We start from the raw sequence: 25,171 nt of genomic DNA, 5'->3' as shown, positions 1-25,171 counted from the left end.
CAACAACCACACAACTGTTTTTAACATTAATGATAATAATAAAGCACCAAATCAGCATATTACAATGATTTCTGAAGGATCATGTGACACTGAATTCTAATTATGCTGAAAATTCAGCTTTGCCATCACAGGAATAAAATACATACTAAAATATATTAAATTAGAAATGTTATTTTAAATTGTAATAATATTTAACAATATTAGTGTTTGTGCTGTAATTTATGATCAAATAAATAAACAGATAAATGAGACATTGAAAACCAACAAAACTTTTGCTGAGCCTTGAAGATGCAAAACGCCCAATCATCGCTTATACATGCTTCACTGTTGGTATGAGGTTCTTCTCTCCAAACATGACATTTTAACTGTGTCCAAACAACTCCACATTTTACCTGTCCTGTTACTCTTTAGCAGGGTCGAAAATAGTTGGTAACACTTTATTTTAGGGTCCAATTCTTACCAATGAATATATCAATACAAGTATATGTTATGTCCTTGTTAACTCTTATACGCATGTGCTGAATGTACTGGGGAAATGTGTTCTGACAATGACAGTGATGATTAACCCTCTGGGGTCTGAGGATTTTTGGGGCCCTGGAGAAGTTTTGACATGCCCTGACATTTGTGCTTTTTTCAGTTGTTCATAAACATATTAATGGAAAAGGTGTCATTACACTGTATTCAGCACGAACTAGGCTACCATTATATGTGAGGAGCATGTATGTACATGTTTGTATTTTTGAAGGAATAACGTTTATGCATGGTTATTGAAAAAACAAAAAACTTAAGTCACTGAAATAAGGCCACAAATAAATACAAAATATGTGTTCACAAGACTTCTGGGTATTGGAAGTTGTAGACTAGTTTGCTTCAAAATTATGTAAAAATACCTGCCTACTCGTTCATATAAAATAATATATTGATTTAAATTTTGTAAGACACTTTTTGTCAAGAAACACAGTATGCATGGAGGCATGAATATTCATGAATAATGCTGTGATTCACACCTGAGAAGACAAAGACCCACATAATGACCTGCATAATGACTCGCATAATGAGCCCTTTCAGTCAGGTAGGCTATGTGAAAAAACCCTCTGTGATCAGGATCATATCAGCTATTAACGTTAATATAATGTCCACTCTTGACAAAAAAACATGATTTTTGTGATCTCATGCATGCACGTGTTATTGCACATCATGTGAAGAAAATTTTGTATAGGCCTATTATAGTTTAAAGTACAGTACCAGTCAAAAGATTGGATGCATTACTATTATAATGTTTTTAAAAGAAGTCTCATGCTCATCATGCTGTATATCAAACATACAGAAAAAACAGCAATACTGTGAAATATTATTACAATTTAAAATAATTAAAAAATACTTTAAAATATAATGTATTTTTGTGATGCAAAGCGTCTAAACATTCATGTTACCTCTATGGCATTTCATATAGGCTATTATATTTGTTATATTATGTAGCCTAAATGTTAATGTGCAGTTGACAAACTATACATCATTAAAATATCTAAGACTCAAGCTTCACATTTTGACCTCTGTTTTACTCTTAAAACCTTATAGTGACCGTAATTTGTTAATTTGCGTCAGAGTTATGAATATGAAAAAACGGAGTCGTTACCTTTGCAAAACAACATCCATCAGGGCTTTTAGCTTAAAAGCATGCACATTTGGAGAAATATTGATGGATTCTCATATGTTTGTCAATTTTCTATACAGAGGAGTAATATTTATTCAGTATCTATTGTCATCACTATGAGCGCTGGATACTGTTTTCAATTCATACTTGCAGAAGGAGGGCGCTCTGTGCACATTTAGTCCACAAATGACTCATGGTGAAGAACAGGCATACCATGTGACATTCCAGGAACTAACAGAGGCTTCCAGAGATCGCTATAACCATTGCTATAACATACAGATAGACACTTTTGAAGATAATAAATACACAATTGCGATGATGTATACATGTATTGCCTCAGAATTTGCGTCTGAATAGAGCGTGAGCTCCGTGGGTGTGGCCGCATTAGCGGATAATGAGCTGACTCGCAAACGGCTTGAATCTCTCTCTTTTCATTCAGATTACATAAACAAAGAATATTTGTTTTCAATTTGACTTAAAACCTGACATTTCAATGTTTCTTTAGACATAAGTCTCATTTTTTTGTGATTAGTATTCACTAAGTTACAGTTCATTTTCTGAGGATTATCAGATTGGACTTCGTTTAGAGGGAAACGACAGATCACGCATCATGTTAGTTTTCTTTATTTTGCAAAAAAAAATCTCTCCCAAATAATGTTGCAAACTATACAGGGAACCCTCTCATTTGGTACACTACAACATTAGAGGTTACAGTTAACAGCAGAGGTATTATATTCAGCTGCTGTTTATTTTCAGATATAATTACACTCAAATAAAAACTGAAATGTATAAAACTTAGTATCACATAAGGTAGTTTTCATAAGCACTTGTCTTCAATGCAAATTTGCACAAACATATAATTAACAGTAAATAAGCTCCTCTCTAGTGTTTTTTTTTTTTTTTTTTTGTAGATAGCTAAGGAACTGTGAACATTTGAAAACATTCCTGAGGTAAAAGTGACATGATGTGACCTATTGTGCACAAGCTGTTTTATTGACGTCTTTCCACGGTTGAAACACAAATAAAGTGATTTGATGTTCATTCATGTTTTTCGAGATATAACTATTGAAGAGGAAGAAAAGACTCGCACTTTGAGCTGCCGCCTGAACTAAGGCATTACGGCAATCTGACACGTCACATTTAAGAGTGTCAAAACGCCATTTATTGTTTGAATTTCATGATAAAATGGACAGAATTTGAAAACTGAAACTTTAATTCTTATCAGAAGTAAAAAAGCACAAATCTTTTTGCGATTATTGGATGGGAGCCGCTACAAATAATATTTGATGTAGGAAAAAAAACGCAGACCTGGCAACCCTGGCTTGAACTATGGGTGATTCATAGGGTCAAAAAGAGCCTGCTTTAATGTCACTATTTTTAAACTGTTAATGCGTTAAAATTCAACACAAGAGTGATTTTCTTCACACACAGTATGTATGAGTTGCAATCTGAACATGTCTTTCCGCACCCTTTTGATTGACAGGATATAATTGGCCCTGACCATCGGCAGTTTTTAAACAATCGTCCGATAGTGAAATTATAGCTTTTATCGGCCGATACCGATTGTTAGCCGATACATCAGTGCATCTCTAGCATAAACTACATAACTATTGATTAAACTTTATTGAAGTTAATCAGTCAAGAGCAGTTACAGATGCATAAATAATGTTTTGAAATGTTGAAAATATAAAACGTTAAGTACTGTTATTTGAAATTATTTAAAAAATGGAAAGATACTTTAAATCTGAAATTAAGCCCGTCAGGAGGTGGCAGCAAGTCACTGTTAATGAGCGAGTCACTGAGATTCAACCGATTCATTCAAACGGCTGATTCATTCAGTGTTGCTCAGAGACAAAAAACAATGCTGTGGTCTTTTTGACTTTTGTTGGCGAAAACGTGCGATTTGATGTCTAAAATGTAACTTCTTGTGTATTAAACTGTACGTTGTATAAAATCAATATCACATTTGTAATCATGCTGATATTTGGAGAAGAAACTGCTCTCTTCATTTAATATTGTTTAACTATATTAAATGATATAAACATAAAAGACATACAGGGGCATTTTTGCCCCTTATCTTGAATTCTGGGGGCATTCTAAATGCATTTTAATAGATTAAATCACGCAGGGAAAGCGTACACTCTAAATGTGCACATGCAGTAGTCTAACCTAGACTACGTCACATAGTGTATGCGTGCACTCAATTGGCGTGTTTTTGTTTGGTTTTTGTAAAATGAGGAACATAATCGATAATGTCAGATCATTAAATCAACAATTACGATGTCATAGATGATATATATCGTACACCCTACGGCACTGGCCCAATCAGGCAAGTGACAGTTCTGTCAACTGTCCCGAGCGTCGTTCACACTGGCCCCAGGCCATCGGGCAGTCCTTATTGTCGAGCCCTGTGTTCAAATTTGAACCCTTCCAAGTTCCATAACCTATCCAAATATGCTTTAATTGGTGCTATTTGTTATTAAAATATCAGCAGACTTATATTATTGTGACAGTTAGAGATCCATCCGTGTTAGATATAGACTGGGTCTTTTAAGACCCAAATATGTAATAATGATTCATGTATTTAAGGGTTAAGATGGCTAGGTTAGTGTGTGTGTGTGTGTGTGTGTGTGTGTGTGTGTGTGTGTGTGTGTGTGTGTGTGTGTGTGTGTGTGCGTATGTCTCTGTCTCTGTTTCTCTATGACCTCATCCACCCCTTGAGAGACGCAGATGATGTTTCGGTCCTGCTGAAACTAAACTGACTTCACACATCTGTCATCAGTTTTTTTTTGTCTTTTGACTGTTTTGTCTTTGGCTATTTCTCCTTCAGTTATCACCCATTTCCTGTTTTTGTCTTTTACCTCTGAGCTTTGATTCTGTAAAATTACCATCAAATTGCCAGAGCACTTTCTGTGTGAATGCAGGACAAAATTCAGAACTCTTATGCTGAATCGGGCCCAAATAACTTCACTGAGATTAATCCCAGCATCTGTGTAAACGGTGCAATCCCTATAACTATGAAATAATAGCTATAACTGCAAATGAGACCAGGGAACTGCTCACCATCTGTGCAGATGATTAAATAAAGCACTCAAATACATTAGTGCTACTGTAAGCTAGGGCTGTGTATTGGCAAGGGCTTCGCGATGACAAAGGGCTTCATGGTGATATCATATCACGATACATGATACAATATATTGCTATACAATACATATTGCAATATATTGCGAAAATGTTTCTGTGAGTCTGATTGTTCCCTTCTGTAGCTTGAGTTATGGCATCGTCTGCTCTGAGAGCACGATGTGAGCACTGCCTCGACTGCACAAAACGCTTCCACAACGAGAGAAAGCGGCAGTTGAGAGGTGATTCCGTTTGCTGCGTCCTGTGTAAAACTGCCTTTAGACGAGTTGCTTTTCCTTCTAACTCGCGTGTTACAGTAGGCTCTGCTATAAACAATAACCTACTGTAGTCAACTCAAAAGTTGTTTTCAAGTGTTTACTATATTTTGAGAACTTAAATTATTGTGTGAGTTTAGCTTACAAACAACATTACATTTGTTTATCTAATTCATTACTCCCTAAAACTAAAGTGCACCCACACATTGGCTCTGAAAGCTGGATGCGCTCTTATATTTTCCGCTATGCTTGCTCCTGCTTACTTCTGAGACACTGGCCATATGTATATGACGGGCAACTGTTAGCTTTGTAGACAGCGAGTCAGGGACATGGGCGGGAGCAGAGGGGGAGGTCGTTTGACACACAGAGGGATTTGATGAAATTTTAATGTAATTTTAAATCTGTTTAAAACATGATTTAAAAAAATGTATCGATACTGGAGGTTGGAATATCGATAGACTATCGTGAAAACTAACTATCGCGATAGTTAGCTGTATTGATATTTCTGCACAGCCCTACTGTAAGCAAACTTGTTTACGGGAGGATAAAACAAAAAAAGAAAAAGCAGGACACTTTGTCTTTACGAGACTGTCCAGGATGTGTGTGAATAAAAGCACAGAACATGAGAAAGCTCTGTCAGAATCATGCAATGCTAGAAGAGTTATCGAAACAACTTTTCTGGAGATTTTTAAGAAGAAAAATGTATGAAGGATTCTGTGTGAAGGAGACTATATAGGGATCATTACAAGGGAATTGGTGTGTTTTGTCTGTGAGGACAACTCATTAGAAATAGTGTTAATCTTTCCATTAAAATGAGTAACTATAATTTCTAATGCATGCTGCTGTAGGTTCAGTACTTTAATTTTCTTGCTTGATCCGATGAAATCCCAGTGGATAAAATCCAGTCATGCTCTACATTTATTGCAGAATGTTCAGAATATTGTTTCTCTATGAAACACTGTATGGAAGTTATGAGAACTGTTTTATGAATCTCTAAAGCTATGTGCTGGAGAATTGAGCTGCATATTTAGTATGACTTACAAAGCTGAATTGAAGCATGTAAACAGAAGAATGTGTTGTCTTTTTAGCTGTGTTCGATGTTGTGTTTTTTTTTGTTTTGTTTTGTTTTTCTGTCTTCTGTCTGCATGACATTTCCAGATGAACATGCTGGACATCAGAGAAGATTATGACTTTTTCATCTGCGTTCTGGGGGGAGAGTTAATACTCTGGGGTCCCTTCAACACTGTGTATGCGAAAATAAATCAATATCTGTCATATTGATTTAACTGATTTGTGAGTAAATGTAAAGTATCTTCTTGGTCTGAAGTGTGGAAGTTACTGGGTGTCATTCAAATGCCACAGGTCACAAGCATTTCTGTGTGATTGCTGCCCTCTGGTGGTTCATTAGAGCTCTGCAGCACAAGTGATCCATCTGACCACTACAAGAAATATTTCTGTAAAAAACATCAAGTTAGCTAGAACAAGCAATACAGTAGTCGTATGGGTTTAACAGAGTAGATCTCTGATTCATTAATCAGGTTTGATGCTGTTTTAACATGGACCATCATTGAATCCTGCAGGCAGACATTAGAGCGAGGGTGGATTTGTCTTCTCTGTGAGGTGCTACAAATGGAGATGTGTAGCGTGAGCTTGACTCATCCGGTCCAAATGTGCAAAGCAGTGGTAACTACAGGTCACATACACACATGCACATAAAAGAAAGTATTTCTTTATGACACCACCGTCACCTTCTTTCTTTGGTTTTTACATTGTATAATGCAAAACATCAAAAAATTAAAATTGTCATTGTTTATTCACCCCAAGTCTTTTGTTCATAAGACTTTTGTTCAACTTCAGAACACAAATAACATTTTTATCCATCCATTTGAAATTTTAAGCTTCAAAAAGTTCATAAAAAGTTATCCATATGAACAAAGCACTTTAATATAAATGGACTGGACTGAAGAGATATGGTCACTTTATATGATGATCAGATTTAATTTAGGCTTTTTTTTTTTTTCAGGTCACTATCCTTTTGTTTTCAGGTCACATTAGTTTTATTTGCATGGCACTTTTCACAGTATGTGGTTTTACAGAAAATTTTCTTATTTTTATTTTATAATTATTTTTACAGAAAATATTGCCTTAATGAGTAAGCCACTGGTCACTTTGGCAAGGAAAAAAACCTCTGTAAGATGAACTGACCAAACACAACGACACCTACAGTGTCTACAGGGTACAGCTAGTTTAAATGTTCAACCCAATGTCTGAGCTTAGTCACAGGGACCCACACTTTCCCCTCATTCACAGCTGTGCTAGCATTACCAATTTTTTTTTTTTTTTTCCCCTGTTCTCTCGCGAAAATAAAGCTCATTCTTCGGTAAGTCTCCAGAAAATTCCTGCTGCATTAGCTGCTCGGTGCTGGAAATTCTTTGTGTCAGGGCAGTAATTGGAGGCAGACCATTTATGACACGCAGAGCCCTGCATTACTGCATCTGTCCTTGCTCACCTCATCTTACCTCTTGCTCCTGGAAAAAAAACACCACTCAACCGACATTGTACGTTTTGTTTATCACTCAAAATGTCGCACATCTGGTTTAGTCTGTGGCTTGATGAATGAGTGGGGAATGAGGGAGGGAGGGAGGGAGGGAGAAAGGATGTAAATAAAACATGATTTATTCTGCTAGGGGTGATGAAGCCAAAATGTCCCCTTTACATTTGAAGGGGGGGGGGGGGGGGGGGGGGGGGGGATGTGTTTGTTTACAAGAGGTTGAGATAATGTTTTTAGAGATTGAGGAAGGAGAATGTTGCAAACTAAATAAAGAAGAAAAGGCAGGCCATGTTGAGAGCAGAGTAGGAGAGAAAGAGTGAATATAAAAGAAAGATGTGGTGAGAGCCAGAGATAGGAGGGGATATGATAGTGTTCTGGAGGGGGATTTGTTAAAAGTCCAGCATATGGGAGGAACACAGGAAATGAGCTCTCCATCCTGCAGTTAAATCTGACCTTTTGGCTCACGATCAAATGCTCCTCCATCCGAATACCATAGAGTCTCTGTCCCAGGCACAGGCTGATGGAGGGAGGAGAGCGAGAGCGAGAGGGAGGGAAAGAGAAGGGGCACTTCCCCAGCGTCTGTTTGCGAGTTGCAGGAATTACACAGTCACGCACTAGGGGGAGAGAAAAAAACAGAGAGTCCTAGACACTCCTCCTGCTCCAGAACAACACGTCCCCTCTGACACAAACATGCGAAAAGACAAAAAAAAAAGCCAGTAACTCTTCTAAGCAGACCACAGAGGCACTAAGAGACGACTTTGTCTGGGCTTTGCAGCTCTTTTGATTCTCTTATCACTTCCACTGTGGCTGTCATCTGAGTGAGGGATTTGGGAATAGAAGAAACTGTCCTATTAATAGCTGGCTGGTGGACTGAGCGAATGGATAGAGGAATTGACAACTGAGGAAACTGACTCCAGTACATTCTGCAAAATCTTTTTGCAATAAGGAGGACTTCTACTCGCTCCACAGCCTGCAGTGTGATCTTGGTTTTGAGATGTTCTAACTTGGCTGGCATGTGAACAGTTCCCTTTGGCAAACCTCTCTCTCTGGTGTTTTCTTGCCTTTCCCCACATGGTCCCCCCGCATACAAGTTCTCCAGGCTAGCACTGATCTTCGGTTAAAGGAGCTTAATGTGGATTGCCCGCGATGGAATGTAGTACGTGGGCTGTACAACTTCAGGAGACCTTCAAACTGAGGAGACCTTCACCGTTTTGGAGTGGTCTCTTCATCTCGGACCTTGTTCTCCAGCAAAAGTGTCTCGGATTCTTAGCTTGACTTTTTGTGGATTGTCTCATAGAACTCAAGATGCGTCGTTTTGACAAGCTCAAAAAATCATTCCCGTTTCTTGCTCATTTCCATGTGTACAGAGTAAGTCTGGATTTTATTCTCTTGTGCAGAGCATGCTGGGTTTTAGTATGGAGTATGGAGCTGGGAATCTCAGGACTTGACACATGCATGAGTATTGGTTCATCATCTGTGTTGGTGTGAAACCACACCATGCCTTTACACATGTGCCAGAGATTAGCTGTGTGCATGGATATCATCAGACCATACCAGAGTCTTATCCCCAACAATAGGCCTACATCAGACCTTCACATTGCATAACTTGTCCTAACAGTCCACCCTTTATTTATGTAGTATGCACTGTCAGCAGTCAGGTGTCTGTGTTTTGTTTGTTTGGCATTTATATACCATTCAATGTGCATCTATTAGGACTAATTCACTCTTGTAATGTTCTTTCTTAAGTTTGTGTGAAGGGTATAACCACTCTTGGTTATAATTCATTACCTTTGTCGAATTGCAATAGTTCCCTTGGGATTAGAGGCTACAGCCTTCTAACACCATATGCACTTCACACTGCACAAGCTTAACTTATTGCCACTAGCATTGTAGTGTACCTGTGCTTCGGTAATACCACAATATCCAAGCTTCGGAATCCCTGTGGTACTACGGTATTTTCAAAATGATAATACCATGATGCATATTATTATGAATATTAATGCATGCTTATATCCTCACATGCAGTACTCAGGCTGAATTCAGTTTTGGAGCGGTGCTTGTAGCTCAGACTAAAGAACTGTTCACACAGGACACAAAAAGAAGCACAACAAGGTGAAACAATACTGAAATTTCAGGATGTGTTTTTCAAAGAATTTTTTTAATGTAACAGCATCTTAAAATGCAAAGCACATTGTGCGAGACAATAATAAAAGCAGACATAATTTTGTGACCAGAAAAGAATCTCATGCATATATACATAGACCAGTGATTAAAATTTTGATTAAAAGTTATTAAAAACAGATTAAAAACAAACTGCCACTTAATGCACACTTTAAGCAAATTGCAAATCCCATTATGGATTTTACAGGATCAGGGTTTTGTTTGGAGTTCTCACAATCTGTAGTGAATCATTCTGCAACTCCTGATAGAAACCAAGTATCCAACTTCTTACCATGCCACAGAGTTTTGCGAGGAACACAATCTCATTAACATGCTTGTACCATGAGAAGCTTTCATTTAAAAAAAAAAAAATGCTGTCCTTCAGTATGATGTTTTGTTTATTATTTTGTTATTGTAGACAACTTTGATTCAAATTGAAGTTTATGTTGCTTCCTTTGCTGTGAACAGGGTTTGTACAGGTGCTGGAAATCCTGGAAAAATGCTTGAACTTGAATGTAGTGTTTTCAAGGGTAGAAAAGTGCTTAGATTTTGGATAAAGTGCTTGAAACTGCTTGAGATTGTAATTGCATTGCTGTCATAATAATTTGCTATGTTACTGAAAAGTTCACTATTCAGATAAAATAAGCGTGTTTTTGCTTTTTGCTTAAAATGAAAGCAACTCTGCTCGAGTCTCCGCGTGTGGCTATAGTTCATCTGCTAGTTTTTTGTGATGTGCGCCCTCTGATGGAACAGTATGAGATGACAACATGCTGGGAGGTTGCTGTTTTAATGTGTGTTGGCTTGAGAACAAAAAAATACAAATTATGGTTGAAACGAGGACCAAATCGTCGAGTAGCCATTAGCAAATTCTTACAGGCTAATGAATGGTTGATTTTTTGAAATGTAAAATGTAACTGTAAAACAACTTTTTGCCAGACAGGCGATGAAGAGAGTAAATGTCATTAACTAAATGTTGATCACCCAGGGTCAGAAATTAACAGGGCTTGGTGCAAGATAAGGGGGCAAAAATGTCAGAATAAAAGTGAAATGCTAAAATGAATGAAAACCGTTGATTGTGTTTGTTCAGTGCATGAGCTGAGTGAATTCGGCACTCTCGCAAATTGTCATCATAAACAATAAATTGCAGATACTGACTTGCCTAATTGATAAGCGCTTCTACTTCTGTTGCGTACGGGAAACATTAAATGAAAGAAAAAAAAAACAGTCAAAACGGAACGAAAAAGTGCTACTCGTGCCACACAGACCATTTATCAGCTTGGCTCAAAACACACTGCAGAGTGAACTTAGAGTGATGTGTTTACTTGCTGAGCATCTGAAACTCACGGCCACTAAACAGCACTGTCAGATCCAGTGTGAAGCTCTCGAGTTCAGTGCAGATTTGACCCATACAATGATCCAGCTAGAGGGCTCCACAATCACTGATGGATTTGCTCTGGTAGTAAAAAGTGTAAAAATGGTATTGTGGCAGAAATGTGTTATATTCATATATATAATTTTATTATATGAATTAATATAGACATTAAATGTATTAAATGAGTAATGGAATATAATTACAGTATTTCTGTTATTAAGCTTATAGCCATTTTAGAAACAATATAGTTTTTACCTACTTTTTACCATAGTTGTGAGGTGCAATGTGTGCGAAGACCAAATTTTACCCTAAATGACGTTTTTACAAATTTAAATGACAATTCTTGCATATGTTTGATTTTAATGAACATATAAATTTACATCTGCATCCTAACTCAAGCTACTGTCAAATGTGCATTCATTTCTAAGAGACAAAACTTGTAATAATAATTTGTGAAATGTTCCCTGTCATGAACTCATTTTTTTTTTCCTTTTTTTAAATTTTATAATTTATATCATATACTAGTGGTTAAATGAATCGTTATTGATCCGTGATCCGTACGGACCAAGCCCCACGGTTCGGCACGCATGTGATTCTCGGACCAATTGCAAGTTTAACCGCAATAGAGTGAAAGGTTATCATTTGCACGTGTTTTGTCTTGCTAGTTTACACATTAAATAGATATAAAACCATTCCAGCGCTAGAAGAGGCAAAAGAGGGTTTAATTCGGTATCGCATGCCACGTTGTTTCCGGTGCGCACAAACGCACATATATACAAGGCTCGCGCGCACACACAGAGAGAGAGAGGCGCGTTACAGATAGCTCGCAAACTCCAAATTGATTTCTCTTTCGCGTCCTAAATGCACTTGGATGGACACATACACGCATTATGTCAGTCAAAATTCCCCTCTCGGCAAGTGTTCTCGTAAACACATTTGGTTATGTCTTAAGTGAACAAGGTGAGAATTCGGAAGTGTATCTATCGGATGTGTGTGTGCATGGAGTCTTACTCTTAAAGTGACAGCAACCTATAAATAGCTGCTGTTGTCTGTCATGTAAATCAAACAGCTAAACACAGCTTTAACAAAGATTAATCTATATTAAATTTATACAGTGAACAGTGTCATTTTACATTTAATTACTACATTTCTGTACACGAAAATTAATACTACAGTTAGACCTTATACTTTATTTCTAACTTTATGATGTATTTATCTATGCTTGTAGTTGGTGTACAGTATTTGTTCTTTTTACAATCTGTTCACTTGCCTTTAATAATGTATTAGTTAGGCTAGTAGTTTCTGCTGTGCTATCAGAGTAGTTAAAGTGGGCTTAGTAATAAATGTAAAGTTACCCCCCACCCTCCAAATTTTGTTTTTTTTGTGCTGATCCGAAAAATGATCCGAACCGTGACTTAATAACCGTGATATGATCTGAACCGTGAGTTTTGTGATCCATTGAACCACTGTTATATACCTGTTACTTTATAAGCTATACTATATTTACATATTCTATTTATATATAGGATGCTAAGTCTACTTGCAGACAGGTGATACATTTTGAACCATGAAACATGTTTTTTTTTTTTTTTTTTTATTTGTCACCCTTCTGTAGAATACTATAACAGATGCTATCATGTTTTTTTTTTTTTTTTAAAAGCACAATAACATCTGATGTGATGAAGTACGTGGATGTATGTAAACATGTAATTTACTACAGTTGCAAGGTGCTGGGAAAGCTTGAAAATGCTTGAAAAGTGCTTGAATTTGACTTTGGAAAAAGTGTAAAAACCCTGTGTGAAAATTAACTAAAATTAACAGGTTTAACCGAAACACTACAATTCTTCATTTTGGATAATATTTTATTATTAAAAAAACTTTAATAAACAATAAACACAACAATAACAATAAATATTTTAATATAACTACTTCTACTACTACTACTACTACTACTAATCATAATAATAGAAATTATGGTAACACTTTATTTTAGGGTCTTTTTAACTAGTTGCTTATTACCATGCGTATTACTAGAATATTGGCTATTTATTAGTACTTATTAAGCACATATTAATGCCTTATTCTGCATGACCTTATTCTACATTTTTAATCCTACCCAATACCTAAGCTTAACAACTACCTTACCAACTATTAATAAGCAGTAAATTAGGTGTTTATTAAGGGAAAAGTCATAGTTAATAGTTTATATGTGTTCCCTATACTAGTGTTACCAAAATTGTTTTTTTTTTTTTTTTTTTTTTTTTTTTTTTTTATTAGCATGGCCGGGCTACGGAATAGGCAAATGCTAGGGGTGCCCCAAATGACTGAAGTTTGTTTGTTTGTTTTTCTTTTTACTAATACTATTTGAATACTATTAAATTGAAATATTACAAAAAAGTGAAAACCCCCCAAAAAGCATAACCAAATTACTTAGTCACCCAATTCACCCCGGTCTGATGCATCAATCTTTTTCCCGCCCAGTCCACACTCATAGACAGTTATCTGATTGTGACGGATGGCCAAGTTCACGATTAAATTAGCGTTATAGCCAGATAGCCTACAATGTCAAAAATACCGAAGCCCTCAGGTGCCCAGCAAAGAAAAAGAGAAGTGGAAGAAAAAAGGTATAAAGACAAAGGTAATGTGATGCAATAAATGAACAGTTTATCTAATTGCATAGTAGTTAGACAATACTAGTAACATCCGCTAATTTGAAATAGCTAGCTAACAGTTAACGGCAGTTAGTTTTACCTTAAACCTTATGCTCTGTTTGCGTAAGTTAAATGTGATTTTTAAACATAATCATGTCATTTTTTTTAAATGCATGTAATATCACTTTTTTATTATTAATGTTTTTACTCTACAGTTGTGCAGTTTTGGGGGGATATATGGTAGGCCTAATTTTAAAATGTATTTGCCTAAATTAGTAATGATGTGAGTTTATTTCACTTTAAAGATCTACATTTCTCAGTTTCATTCATGGCGATAACATGTAGAATGTACCATAGATTAGTGGAAGTTTGCTGCCATCTACTGAAAAACAAAATTTTAAAATTTCTTTTGAAAATTAAACTGTATGCTAGACATGTGCATGAATGCTAGATGTAATTACTCTTGTTATTTATGTTTAGGCGATATTTTTCTATAGTTTCACCATCATCAGCTTTAATAATAAAAAAAACAAAAAAAACATTATGTAACACCCAGTGGTCACATACGCTCCTCTCTTAAGATGCAATATAGTTAAAATCTGTAATATAGAACTGTATTTTTTGTGTGTTTTTTTGTGTGCAATAATCTTATTTAAATGGTTAATTTGTTTAATGGGGGTTCTAAAATAAAGAAAATCAAGACAAAGCCATGCAGTTTCTGTGTGAGTTAGAGCTGCACAGTTAATTGTTAAAAGATTGCAATCTCGATTCAAACACCCATGCGATCTTATTCCTAAATGTCAACGATTCGGATATGTCTATTAAACCTTTTAACAAGTACGATCACAGCAAACATTCAGATCTGCGCTGTTGCTGAGCCAGAGAGAGCAGTTGTCATGTAAAGGTATGAAACGACTTCACAGTGGCTTCTTTTCAACCAAACAGAATCGTTATTTCTGTTACAAAGTCAATGCTATACATTTCGGAGATATTCAGCGAAGAATATTAAGTACTATTAATCATTCTTACACATCAAAATGACTGTGATGCATAACCTTGGTCATGTGTACCTGGTCACTTCATGTATTTTCTCTGGTCGGATAGCTATCCAATTGTGAAAAAGCATTTTTTCGCATTCCAGATGAAACTGGACAAAATGCATCTGGTTGTTGAAGCCACATGTAAATTTTACTCCTCCTAAAATGGTAAAAACTAAACATGTGAGAGCGTGTTATAACGGCTCCTGGTACCTAGATATGACAGCACTACTGCAGTTCACATCGCCACAGAGGAGCAGCTGAGCATCACTTCAGAAGCTGACGTGCAAACTGCTGAAAATTAAACAAAGTTCTACGTCACATCCTGAAGCTCAACACACAGTTGCCTTCATTAAAAGTAAAATTTAAATTATCTTACGAGACACTAAATTATCTTACGAGTGCTGATGCTGCTCTCTCTCTCTCTCTCTCTCTCTCTCTCTCTCTCTCTCTCTCTCTCTCTCTCTCTCTCTCTCTCTCCAATTGCGGTCTTCGATCTTGAAATTGGTTGATGATAAATAAAATGAAGCTCATATCTTGCTTTCTTTGATGTGAACTCCGTTAAATTTCCATATAGCTTGGGAATTGAAGATTAGATTTATATTCATTTTGCTGAGACACATTTATGTTGCCAAGTGTACATAGAACCGTTTTAACAAAACGGATAGCTTTCCAATCAGTTAAAATGCATGAATGTCCAGGTGTAAATAGGCTCATTGGAAATCTGTTCAAGTCTAATTTAAACCTGAAAACAAACTAAAGGATTTTTACAAATGTAAAATAAATTGAATGTAAAATTGCTTCAGAAATATTTAATGTTCTGCACTGTTTCTATGTTAGCCATTATGAATATTTAATGGGCACAGTGATTAACTCAGAAACATAAAAATGGCACTTCATGACAAAAAGGTTGTCGACCCCTGAGTTAGTAATTGATTCATTCATTCAAACCAATATTTTTAAATAGCCTGCAGCAATCAAAATTTGTCAGAACCTCAAGTAAATTACATGTTACTCTGTTTAGTTGTCTATTCAGAATCGTGATCCCTATTTAAAAATAAACAAACAAACAAACAGACGCAATACTCCATTTATCCAGATTTGTGCGGCTCTAGTGTGAGTTTATGAACTCAATGATCAGTGGTGGAATTGGCTGCGATGCAAGGGGCACCAGGTAAAATCTTGCCTAGGGCAGCAAATTGGTCAGGGCTGGCCCTGTTTATTTTTGGGGCCATATCTGTGGACCAGGATATAATCTCAACTTGAGAGGGGGCTCTTTTGAAATCGCAGCACCTTAGCAACATCCAGATTGCCATGCCCTGACATCTTTTCCATGGTCAAGGTACTCTGTTTTCCAGAATATGTAAAAAATCTATTGAAATAATTCATTCAGAATCAGATGATGTTTACTCCAGCATCTAACGGGATACTGCCTTTGTTTCATCACAACAGTAATTTCTACAGTACCTTGTGTGTATGCTGCATGTTTAATGCCTGGCTGTTGGTGTCGGTACATACTGTATCAAGACCCAAAGCAGTTCCTATTTAGCAACGATGTATTGGGAAAAAAGTGCTGGGATGAAGCCTTTATGGCCACACATTAATCTCAGATTCAGGTCAGACTTATCATATGGTAAAATCTCAATTGAGCCAGACATTTTATGGATTTTTTTTGCCACTGTGGCTATGAGGACTGATTGCTTTCTTGAATTAAAATTTTGTAATCATATTTTCATTCTTATGGAAGTTATAAAAGTGATTTAGTCAAAAGCAATGAGAGATTGTTTGATTAACATTAATGGTACAGACAGCAGCAGGTAGCCTTATTAGGCTGCTTTAAGCCCAAACTGTTTACGTTCACTTAAGACATAAACGACTTATGAAGATACTTGCAAAGATGGGCATTTTGACACATACGTTTGTGTGTTGGACTGTTCAAGCCCAATAAGGTGCCAAAAAGAACTAATTTCAGTACTCACATGCTTGAGCAGCAGCTTTATGAGCAGCGGCTTTATGTGCGCGTTTTGGGTGTGTGTGCTCAGAAATTGTCTCTCAGACATGCACATATACTGAAATGAAGCTATCCTCTAAGGGCTATCCTCTCTTCTCTCCTTTAAAAACCTCTTAAAAACCTGTTTTTTTTTTTTCTGAATATTACTCTTCAGCTCTCGATCTGTAAATTGTACTTTATGGATATGTTATTTGTTTGAATTCTCTTTGTTTGTATCTCTAACCTAACTTTGTGAGCGACCTCTGTATTTTACTTTCATCCCTTGGTATGTGTATTGTGTTTTGATGTTTATTTGGTTCTGTTCCCTGAACTTTTCTTTGTAAAGCGACCTTGGGTGTTGGAAAGGCGCTATATAAATACAAACTATTATTATTAAATGAGTTCCCTTTTGCTGGCTTAAAAACGCATTTAAATAAGATTTTGTGACGACGCAGCAAGATAATCCAAAACTCTACCGGTTAACAAATTTCTACCTGTTTATCGTGTCTACAGGTATATCATACACCCTGTTCAGAGATCTGAACTTTGCATGCTCGCAAACTTAAGGGTCTTGACGTCAAAGTAGACAGCCTATATATTTTATATAGGCATACCTGGACATGATGTTGGATCTGTTCCCAGTTTAAGTGTGAAAAAATCCTGAGACGTTCAGTGTGGGGGAAGGGATATGGCTGCTTGTAGATTTTTAGTAATCTGGATTTGTGACCTTCTATTTTATCAATATAAACTTCTACTTAGCAATTTTTAGTGGCACGTGCTAAGGCAAGCTATTGACTATTATGGGGCCCTATGAAATGAGTTTTATTTCTGTGTTTTCTGTTTTAGTTTTTCTGGATTCTAAATTAAAAATTTGCCAAACTCTGTGACATTCAGTGATGTACAGTAAATTACATTTTTATGGATTTTGTGATTTCTACATCACGGAACTCATAGGGCCCTTATATTAATAATGCTCATTCTTATAGTTAAAGCAAAAATGAATGAGAGAGTGAAAGAACTTCAAATGACTACATTCTGAAAGTTATTGATGGTTAAATTAATGTCAAAAAGGCCCTAACCCCTATGACCCATGGCTTTTCATGCGTCAACACAGGAAGCACTTTGGACACAAAAGACTTCTTACGCTCTCTAACCTTTCTGACACTCATTCAAGAAATCTGTCTTTTTAACCCCTTATTTTACACGCATATCTTTGCAAGCTTCCGCCTCTTTCACTAATTATCAAATCTGAAGACTTCTGTCTGCACAGACCTATTAAAAAAGAGCCCTGACAGAACTCAAGGACACCTCCTGTGTGAACAGCCTCTCAATCTAAATTTTACAAATAGACAAAACCCAATTGATTGGGTTGTTGTGGACTGTAAGCCAGTGACAGAATAAACCAGCAATATATTGAATTTTAAAGCAATTTTTGTTTTCTATTAGATGTTTGTTTCTTCCACAGTAATGCAATACCTTTTGTATTATTTTCATTTAGGAGCAATTGTCAATATGCCATTAATGGGCATATCATGTAAATAGTTTAATTAAATACTTTGACAGCCCTAATTTCAACACATCAAGAGAAACTTTACCCTACAATCCCTCACAGCTGCTTTTTCATCACTTTTTTGGCATTGCAGATTGTGATTGCTTCTAAGTGAACTGAGTCTGAAGCACTTTCCCACATGAACTTAGCATTACAATCAAAGCACAAACCCATGTTTACAATTGTATTGCTACTGTAATATTTCTGGCATGTATAGTGTGCAATCTTAACAGCCTGTTATAGTTAGCTGCACACACCATATGCAGTTTCATTGTATGTGAAAGTGTCAAGAACAAAAGCTTAAAAGTTACATGATCACACAAAAGCACAATGTCATTCAAAAGGGTGAGAAGGCACTGCAGCCTCTCTGATCGCAAGATTGTTCTGCTTTCTCCCGATTGACTTAATGTTGTTAAGACGTGACTGACCACAAGGCCCCCAGAGAAGGAAAGTGTGTCAGAGAGAAAGAACACCAGTGTGAAGGAGTGCAGGGGGAGGGAGAGATTGAAAATTGAAAGCAGCTGATGTCCAATATGCTCCAACAGAAAAAGGAACAAGCACAAAAGCAGACTATGGAAAACAGTAGCACACTTTTAGTAGTTGTCCCAGAGCTTCCAAGCACCAATGCCAGTGTTCTTCTATCCGTTTGCTGTTTCATTCATCTGTTCCCCTGAAGCTTAAAGGGAAAGTGGATGTTCATTGTTTGAAAGGTGATAAGGACTTTGGGAATTGAGTGCTTATGATTTTTATGGAAATGTTTTTAATTGGGTCAAAAATGGAATTAGAGATGCAGCAGCTGCTGTGGAAAGGTAAGGCCTGCGTTAGCTGGTTAGTTTTGGAGGTTTGGAGGTGCTTCTTTTGGGAGGAATTAAAAAGCTTAGAGAGCGACTCAGCACATGTGGCCTGGGCCAGGGCCAATGCCATCTGTGTTTTATGAACTTCAGGTGTGAGTATTCGTTTTAGTGTGTGCTCACCAGATGTGCACCACAGTTGAACAGTGAAAGCCATCTGTATCATTTTTTTTTTTTTTTTTTTTTTTTTTTTTTTTATGAGCTGTTGTTGCCGCATAGTCTGATCATTTAACATGCTATTAAATGTGATTCAGCTCAATCACACTTTTAGACTTGATCACTTATTGCTCTCTAGATGGACACTACTTTTTATTTTTGGCTAATGGTTAGGGAATGTGTTTTGTTGGGAATGGCATGAACATGTTTGCTTCTGGGGATTTGGGCGAGTCATTGCCTATTAGTTATCAAAAGTACAGACCGCGATACCAAGTCGGTACTGAAATTTAAAAAATGTGACGCTTTGAGCGCTGTTGAGCGGATTTGTAAACACCTCTGATTGGCCTTTGTGTTCACGCGCTCATCAGATATGATTGGCTACAATAATCAACGCACGGGAGCGTTTGAAAGCACACGGAAGTGTTTGAATTTGAAAGCGGTATCCATGTGGTATCCAGCTCAGTGAAGAGCGTCATTGATGTCTATTTACAACGTTTATGAAGCGGTGATCATTGTAGCCAAATACAGATATATCTTATAAAAAAGTGAACACAATTGCCACTCAGAGGCGTTTATGAATCCACTCAGCAGCGCTCAAAGCTTCACATTTTTAAAATTTCAGACTTGGTATCGTGGTCGGTATTTTGTGACAACATTATTGCCTATTGGGAATGGCTCTGTGAACTTCATTGATGTGTCTTTTTCTGTGCAGAAGCTGGGCAGCAGTATGCAGTGTGAGGAGGGCACTGAGTGGCTGCTGGAGCTGCTGATGGAAGTACAACTGCAGCAGTACTTCCTGCGCATCCGTGATGAGCTCAACGTTACACGTCTCTCACACTTTGACTATGTGAAGAATGAGGACCTGGAGAAGATCGGTATGGGCCGGCCCGGTGAGTCCAACCAAGGTGTTTTTCTTGTAGCTTTATCACACATAATACCTTCCATAAGCCAGTTCACACAGAGATCCTACATCAACAGTTATGCAGAGATGCAAACCAAATTTTTTATGATTTTAATTGATTATTGACAGTAGCTATATTTCCATTTACCTATTTTTCTGCTCATTTTGGGATATCGCATAAAAAAAAAAAAAACTGCTGGATGGAAATGCCAAGATAATTTATAAATTCATAAATTCTAAAAATGCACATAAAAACTTATGAGCTTGTTTGAGTCTAATAAATTTATCCGCTAAAAAAACATGCGCATAAACTATGATGGAAACTCAGTTATCAAATAAATTCCTCAGTGCGCATCAAAAGAATCATGTGAATCTTTGCGGGATGGGACAGCATAGCTAAACGGACCACCGGATCTCATGGACTAGCATCTGAAATGCCTGAGTAGAGTCTGTCATCAAAGTGGTTTGGTAAAATTACCTCCCAGAACTGTCTTACACAACTGCTTTCCCAAAAAGCAAGCATTTGCCTCCGAAAGAAAGACGTCACATTTATTGCGTTTCGTCTGCATGCACTAAGACACAATTCATTTATTGGTAACACTTTACAATGAGGTTCATTAGTTAACATTAGTTAACATGAACTAATAATGAACTGCACTTATACAGCATTTAGTAATCTTTGTTAATGTTAATTCCAACATTTACTAATACATTATTAAAATCTTGTTAACATTAGTTCATGCACTGTGAAATATGAACAAACAATGAACTGTATTTTCATTAACTAATGTTAACGAAGATTAGTAAATACAGTAACAAATGTATTGCTCATGTTAGTTAATACATTAACTAATGTTTAACTAATGAACCTTATTGTAAAGTGTTACCAATTTATTATATAGAAAAATGATTATACAGTGGCTTCTCCTACTTTTCTTAGTGATATTTAGTGGCAGTTTATCAGGAAGTGACGATTTTGTTCTCTTTGACTTGCTGGTTGGAAACGCTGCTATATTCCAATTTTGTTAAATTCGCAACTTTAGATGGAAACATAGCTAGTGATATGCATAGCAATAGACTGGACAAAAAAAATTTCTTATTAGGTCTGAGCATTGTGCATGAGTCATTGTAAATGCAGACAATATATCTGCCAAAGCAACACTGAAGAGAAAAACAAAACAAAAAAACAATACGTTTAGTAGTTGTAATAAACTTTGTTCTATTACTTTTGTTTCTTTGTTCTTCATTTTATTACTGACATTTCCCTTGAATTATTTAATCCTAAAATTAAACTTATTTTTAAAAATTGTTGACAACTACATGCTAATATTTTAATATTTAATATAATTATTATTAGCTTTAATGAATCACTTCAATCTTTTTTTTTTTTTAAACACACAAAAGGCTTGATCTAAGAATGACATTGTGCCAATTGTACCAATGTCAGCACCTTAATCCAGAGGTCACCAAGTATAAATTGGTTCCACCCAAGACCGTGAATCATTTCTCATAGTCCGTGTTTACACCTGGTATTAAGATATGTTTTGATTGATTGGATCACAAGTGGACGACACTAAATACAGGTGTAAATGGGATCTAAAATGTTTTGAACTTTCGACCACTTTCAGAGGTAGTTGAAAAATGCATTCAACCAGATCGCTTTTGTAGTGTAGGCGCTCAAATGGTCAAATGCGTTTGAACAGCCACTAAAGACTACCTACTCTCCACCTACTGACCTAATGCGTAAACATTATGGGAAGCATGCTAGCCAAACGGGATTAAACTTTGTCGTCTGAAGAACAAAGTTTGGTTTGAAGATAAACATACCAAGCACAATGTTCTCTCACAATTCCTGATTTCTAACATGCAGTCACTGCATTCAGCGTGGTCTTGCAGTTATCAGCGTAGTTATTCAGTTCATATGTAAATTGCGCAAGCTTATTTCATCCATTAGAATGAAAGATCTGAAAAAGCCCATACATTTACAGGGTTCCAGACTGCGACTAAATTGTTGCATTTTGCGACCTTTTCTCAATCAGTGCGACTAGATTTTGATAGAGGTCGCACTGGGGCGACCACCACATTGCACAACTGATAAGAGCTGCCATTTCTGTTTCATATGAGAAACATCATAGGCAAACGAAACGAAAGTGAAACAAAACAGCGCTACTCGTTTGAGCTGTGCAGCGTGGACCGTTTATCAGCACTGAGCAATAATAGACAGCTCAGCTAGAGCTCAGTGTGTGCCGATCTTGATCACGTGACACTTCTTACTAAACAGTACACACCACTAGGAGATCCAGTGAGAAAGCGTTTGAATTCGCAGCAAAATTAATAACATTGCTGCGAGACCTAGTGGGAAGCATTCAAATTCAGAGCAGAATTCTTTGCTTTAGACCACAGATATCAGATCAAATAGTGCTGACATGGAAACCAGGAGAAACACTGCCACGAACAAGTTAAGGCTCTCCAGTCCACAAATCACCATGGATTTAATGTAGTAACGCTTACTGAAACTATGGTATTTTGGCAGAAATACTTGAATGCTTTTACATTATTAATTTCAGGGTTCATGCAAACTTTTGAGAGTGAAATTCAAGCACTTTTCAAGGACTTTTTAAAGTGTTTCACACTTTTTCCAGCACTTAAAAGCTCTAAATATTATCCAATATTAATGTCATTTTTAATGTGATGATTTGTAAAACAAAGTTTAAAGATGAAGGAAAACTAACACTTCTAGGCAAACAAAACTTAAAAAAAGAAACCCCATGATATTACCACTAGATGGTGGCTGAGAAGCACTTATTAACTCCCTAATATATGTAAAAGTAGGAAAAGTCTCATGAAAAACAAAAACTTCTTCAAATTGTAACTGAATTACACAGAAAGCAAGTAAAGAGTGCTCCTTTTATAATCTCTGAAACTGTTGGTCAGTTCAGTATGGTACATTTAATAAGAGAAGAATATTTACATTTTTCCCTATAAAAATGTTTTTGCACGTTACTGTTAATAAGTTAATTTTATCTGCATCTCAATTCAAGCTCAGTGTTTTACTGTCAAATTTCCAATGAATAAACCTGTAATATTATTAGTAACTGCACTTATTAATGAAGAACAATAGTTATATGATTTATATTACTTTTTTTAATTAAAAAAAAAAAAGAAAAAAAGGCAGTGCCACCAAATCAGGTGCTGGCGCCACCTTCTGTAGAACTTAACACTGCTCTCAAATGTTAGTCTGGAGCCCTGCATTTACCCGCCCATAGACCCTTCCCTCGAAGAAATCAGGATAGGAGAGTTTGAAAGTGGACAATAAAGACGAATTAAAACACCAGGTGTAAATGGGAATGTCTCTCCCTCGTCTACTTGTGGTACCATTTGTCCATAGAGTTATATAATCAACAGTTTCTTGTCAAGAAACAAAGATGCAGCTGAAAAGGTTTTTGTATACAGACTTTTTAATACATCAGAAAGCAGTCAGTGTGGACTGATGAAACCTCTCTGTAAACATCAGGGATTTTTTTTTTTTTTCACTGGAAAACCTAGCACAAGCTTTAAAAGTCTGGCAGATCTAATCAGAGTGTCAATCCACACTCAGTATTGAGCCTTTGTGTAAACTGTAATTTCCCTTAAATCGGCCTAATTATTGCCTATCTCAAGCTCATTGCACACCTCTTCTACCACTCTCACTTTTCTCTCTTTTTTGGCACATGCATCCTATTTTACCATCTCTTCATCTTTTTCTCACTCTCTCTGTTTCTTTCTGTTTCTTTTTTCCTGATTCATCTTTTTATCTCAACAGGAACTGTTTGCAAAAATAGATTTGAAATTAGAAGTCAAAAGTGTTTAAGTGAATTTTCTGTATTAAACTCTATTTACAGCATCTGTGGCATGATATTGATTACGGAGGATGGTTTGATTCATCCGTCAGTTGAAGTTGTGTGGTTGTGAAGTTTTCTAAATTATACTTGGGACTACTGTTCTATGTAGATAAATTTCTGGTAATACATTACAGATGTAATTCCTTAGGGTGGATTTTTCTCTATATAAACAGAAAACCCTTTCTAGTGTCCTTGCACATATCGTGCAACAATTACAAGGTTGATCAGCTTCACAACATTGCACAGGTAGTAAGCAATTTATAGCACTAGTATTAAACAGTGTCCATTTAAATTTTTATTCAAGTACATTGGTTTGCTTCATACACATTACTGTAACCGCAATGTTTACTTGAAGAATGCAGTGTCATTTTTTTTTTTTTTTATGTGGTAATTGACAGCCTGTCACAGATGTCACTGTTCATAAAGCTAAACTTGTTTTGAACCTGCAACATTTATAAAATAACATTCTCTCATTTGCTTGCTTTGACAGGGCAAAGACGGCTGTGGGAGGTGGTGAAGAGGAGAAAAACCATGTGCAAGCGCAAGTCTTGGATGAGCAAGGTATGTCATCAACCTTCCTCACACTGACAGATTAATGAGACTTCCAGTCCAAGGTCAGGTCCCACACACAAACACACATCTATGAACACAGCTTCACTTCAGTCATTGGTCATTCAGCTCACATTGTCCCCCAAGCACTTTAAATTCTCACTTGCCAAATTTCTTATTAAACCTGAAAGGAATAAACATTTAAAGCACTTGACCTAGATGATTTCAGCAGCCTTGCATCTTTTGCTCAACATAGCCTATGTGATCACTTTTGTCAAGCTAAGGTCAGTCATAATGTTCATGGAGCCAAGAAGTCCAGGAATTGAGTCCACTCTGTCCTGTTAACAGTTTCGTTGTGTGTGTGTGTGTGTGTGTTTTTTTGTTTTTTTGGGTCTGATATAGTTGGTCACTGAGTGCAGGAAGTGTCCATTCAGGCCTGCCGCTCACTCAGTAAAGCACTAACCAGGTTAATGG

At 36.6% G+C, this 25,171-nt stretch overlaps 1 protein-coding gene across 12 annotated transcripts in view; it reads left to right on the top strand.

Annotated features, from left to right (window-relative positions):
* tnk2b (tyrosine kinase, non-receptor, 2b) overlaps positions 1 to 25,171 on the top strand; it is a 119,822-nt gene that overhangs the window by 70,406 nt on the left and 24,245 nt on the right. For 5 of the 12 annotated variants that reach the window (XM_051863580.1, XM_051863609.1, XM_051863590.1 and 2 more), the window contains 2 exons: positions 20,079 to 20,271; positions 24,639 to 24,709. In XM_051863580.1, coding sequence (XP_051719540.1) covers positions 20,094 to 20,271; positions 24,639 to 24,709 — 249 coding nt within the window. In that variant the 5' untranslated portion in view covers positions 20,079 to 20,093. Of the gene's footprint in view, positions 1 to 8,241; positions 8,969 to 20,078; positions 20,272 to 24,638; positions 24,710 to 25,171 lie in introns of those variants that run through there. The other 7 variants (XM_051863618.1, XM_051863562.1, XM_051863545.1 and 4 more) reach the window with 6 other exon arrangements.

This window comes from Ctenopharyngodon idella, chromosome 2 (assembly GCF_019924925.1).
Source record: "Ctenopharyngodon idella isolate HZGC_01 chromosome 2, HZGC01, whole genome shotgun sequence".
NCBI lineage: Eukaryota > Metazoa > Chordata > Actinopteri > Cypriniformes > Xenocyprididae > Ctenopharyngodon > Ctenopharyngodon idella.
This window is presented reverse-complemented; position numbering and strand designations above follow the sequence as displayed.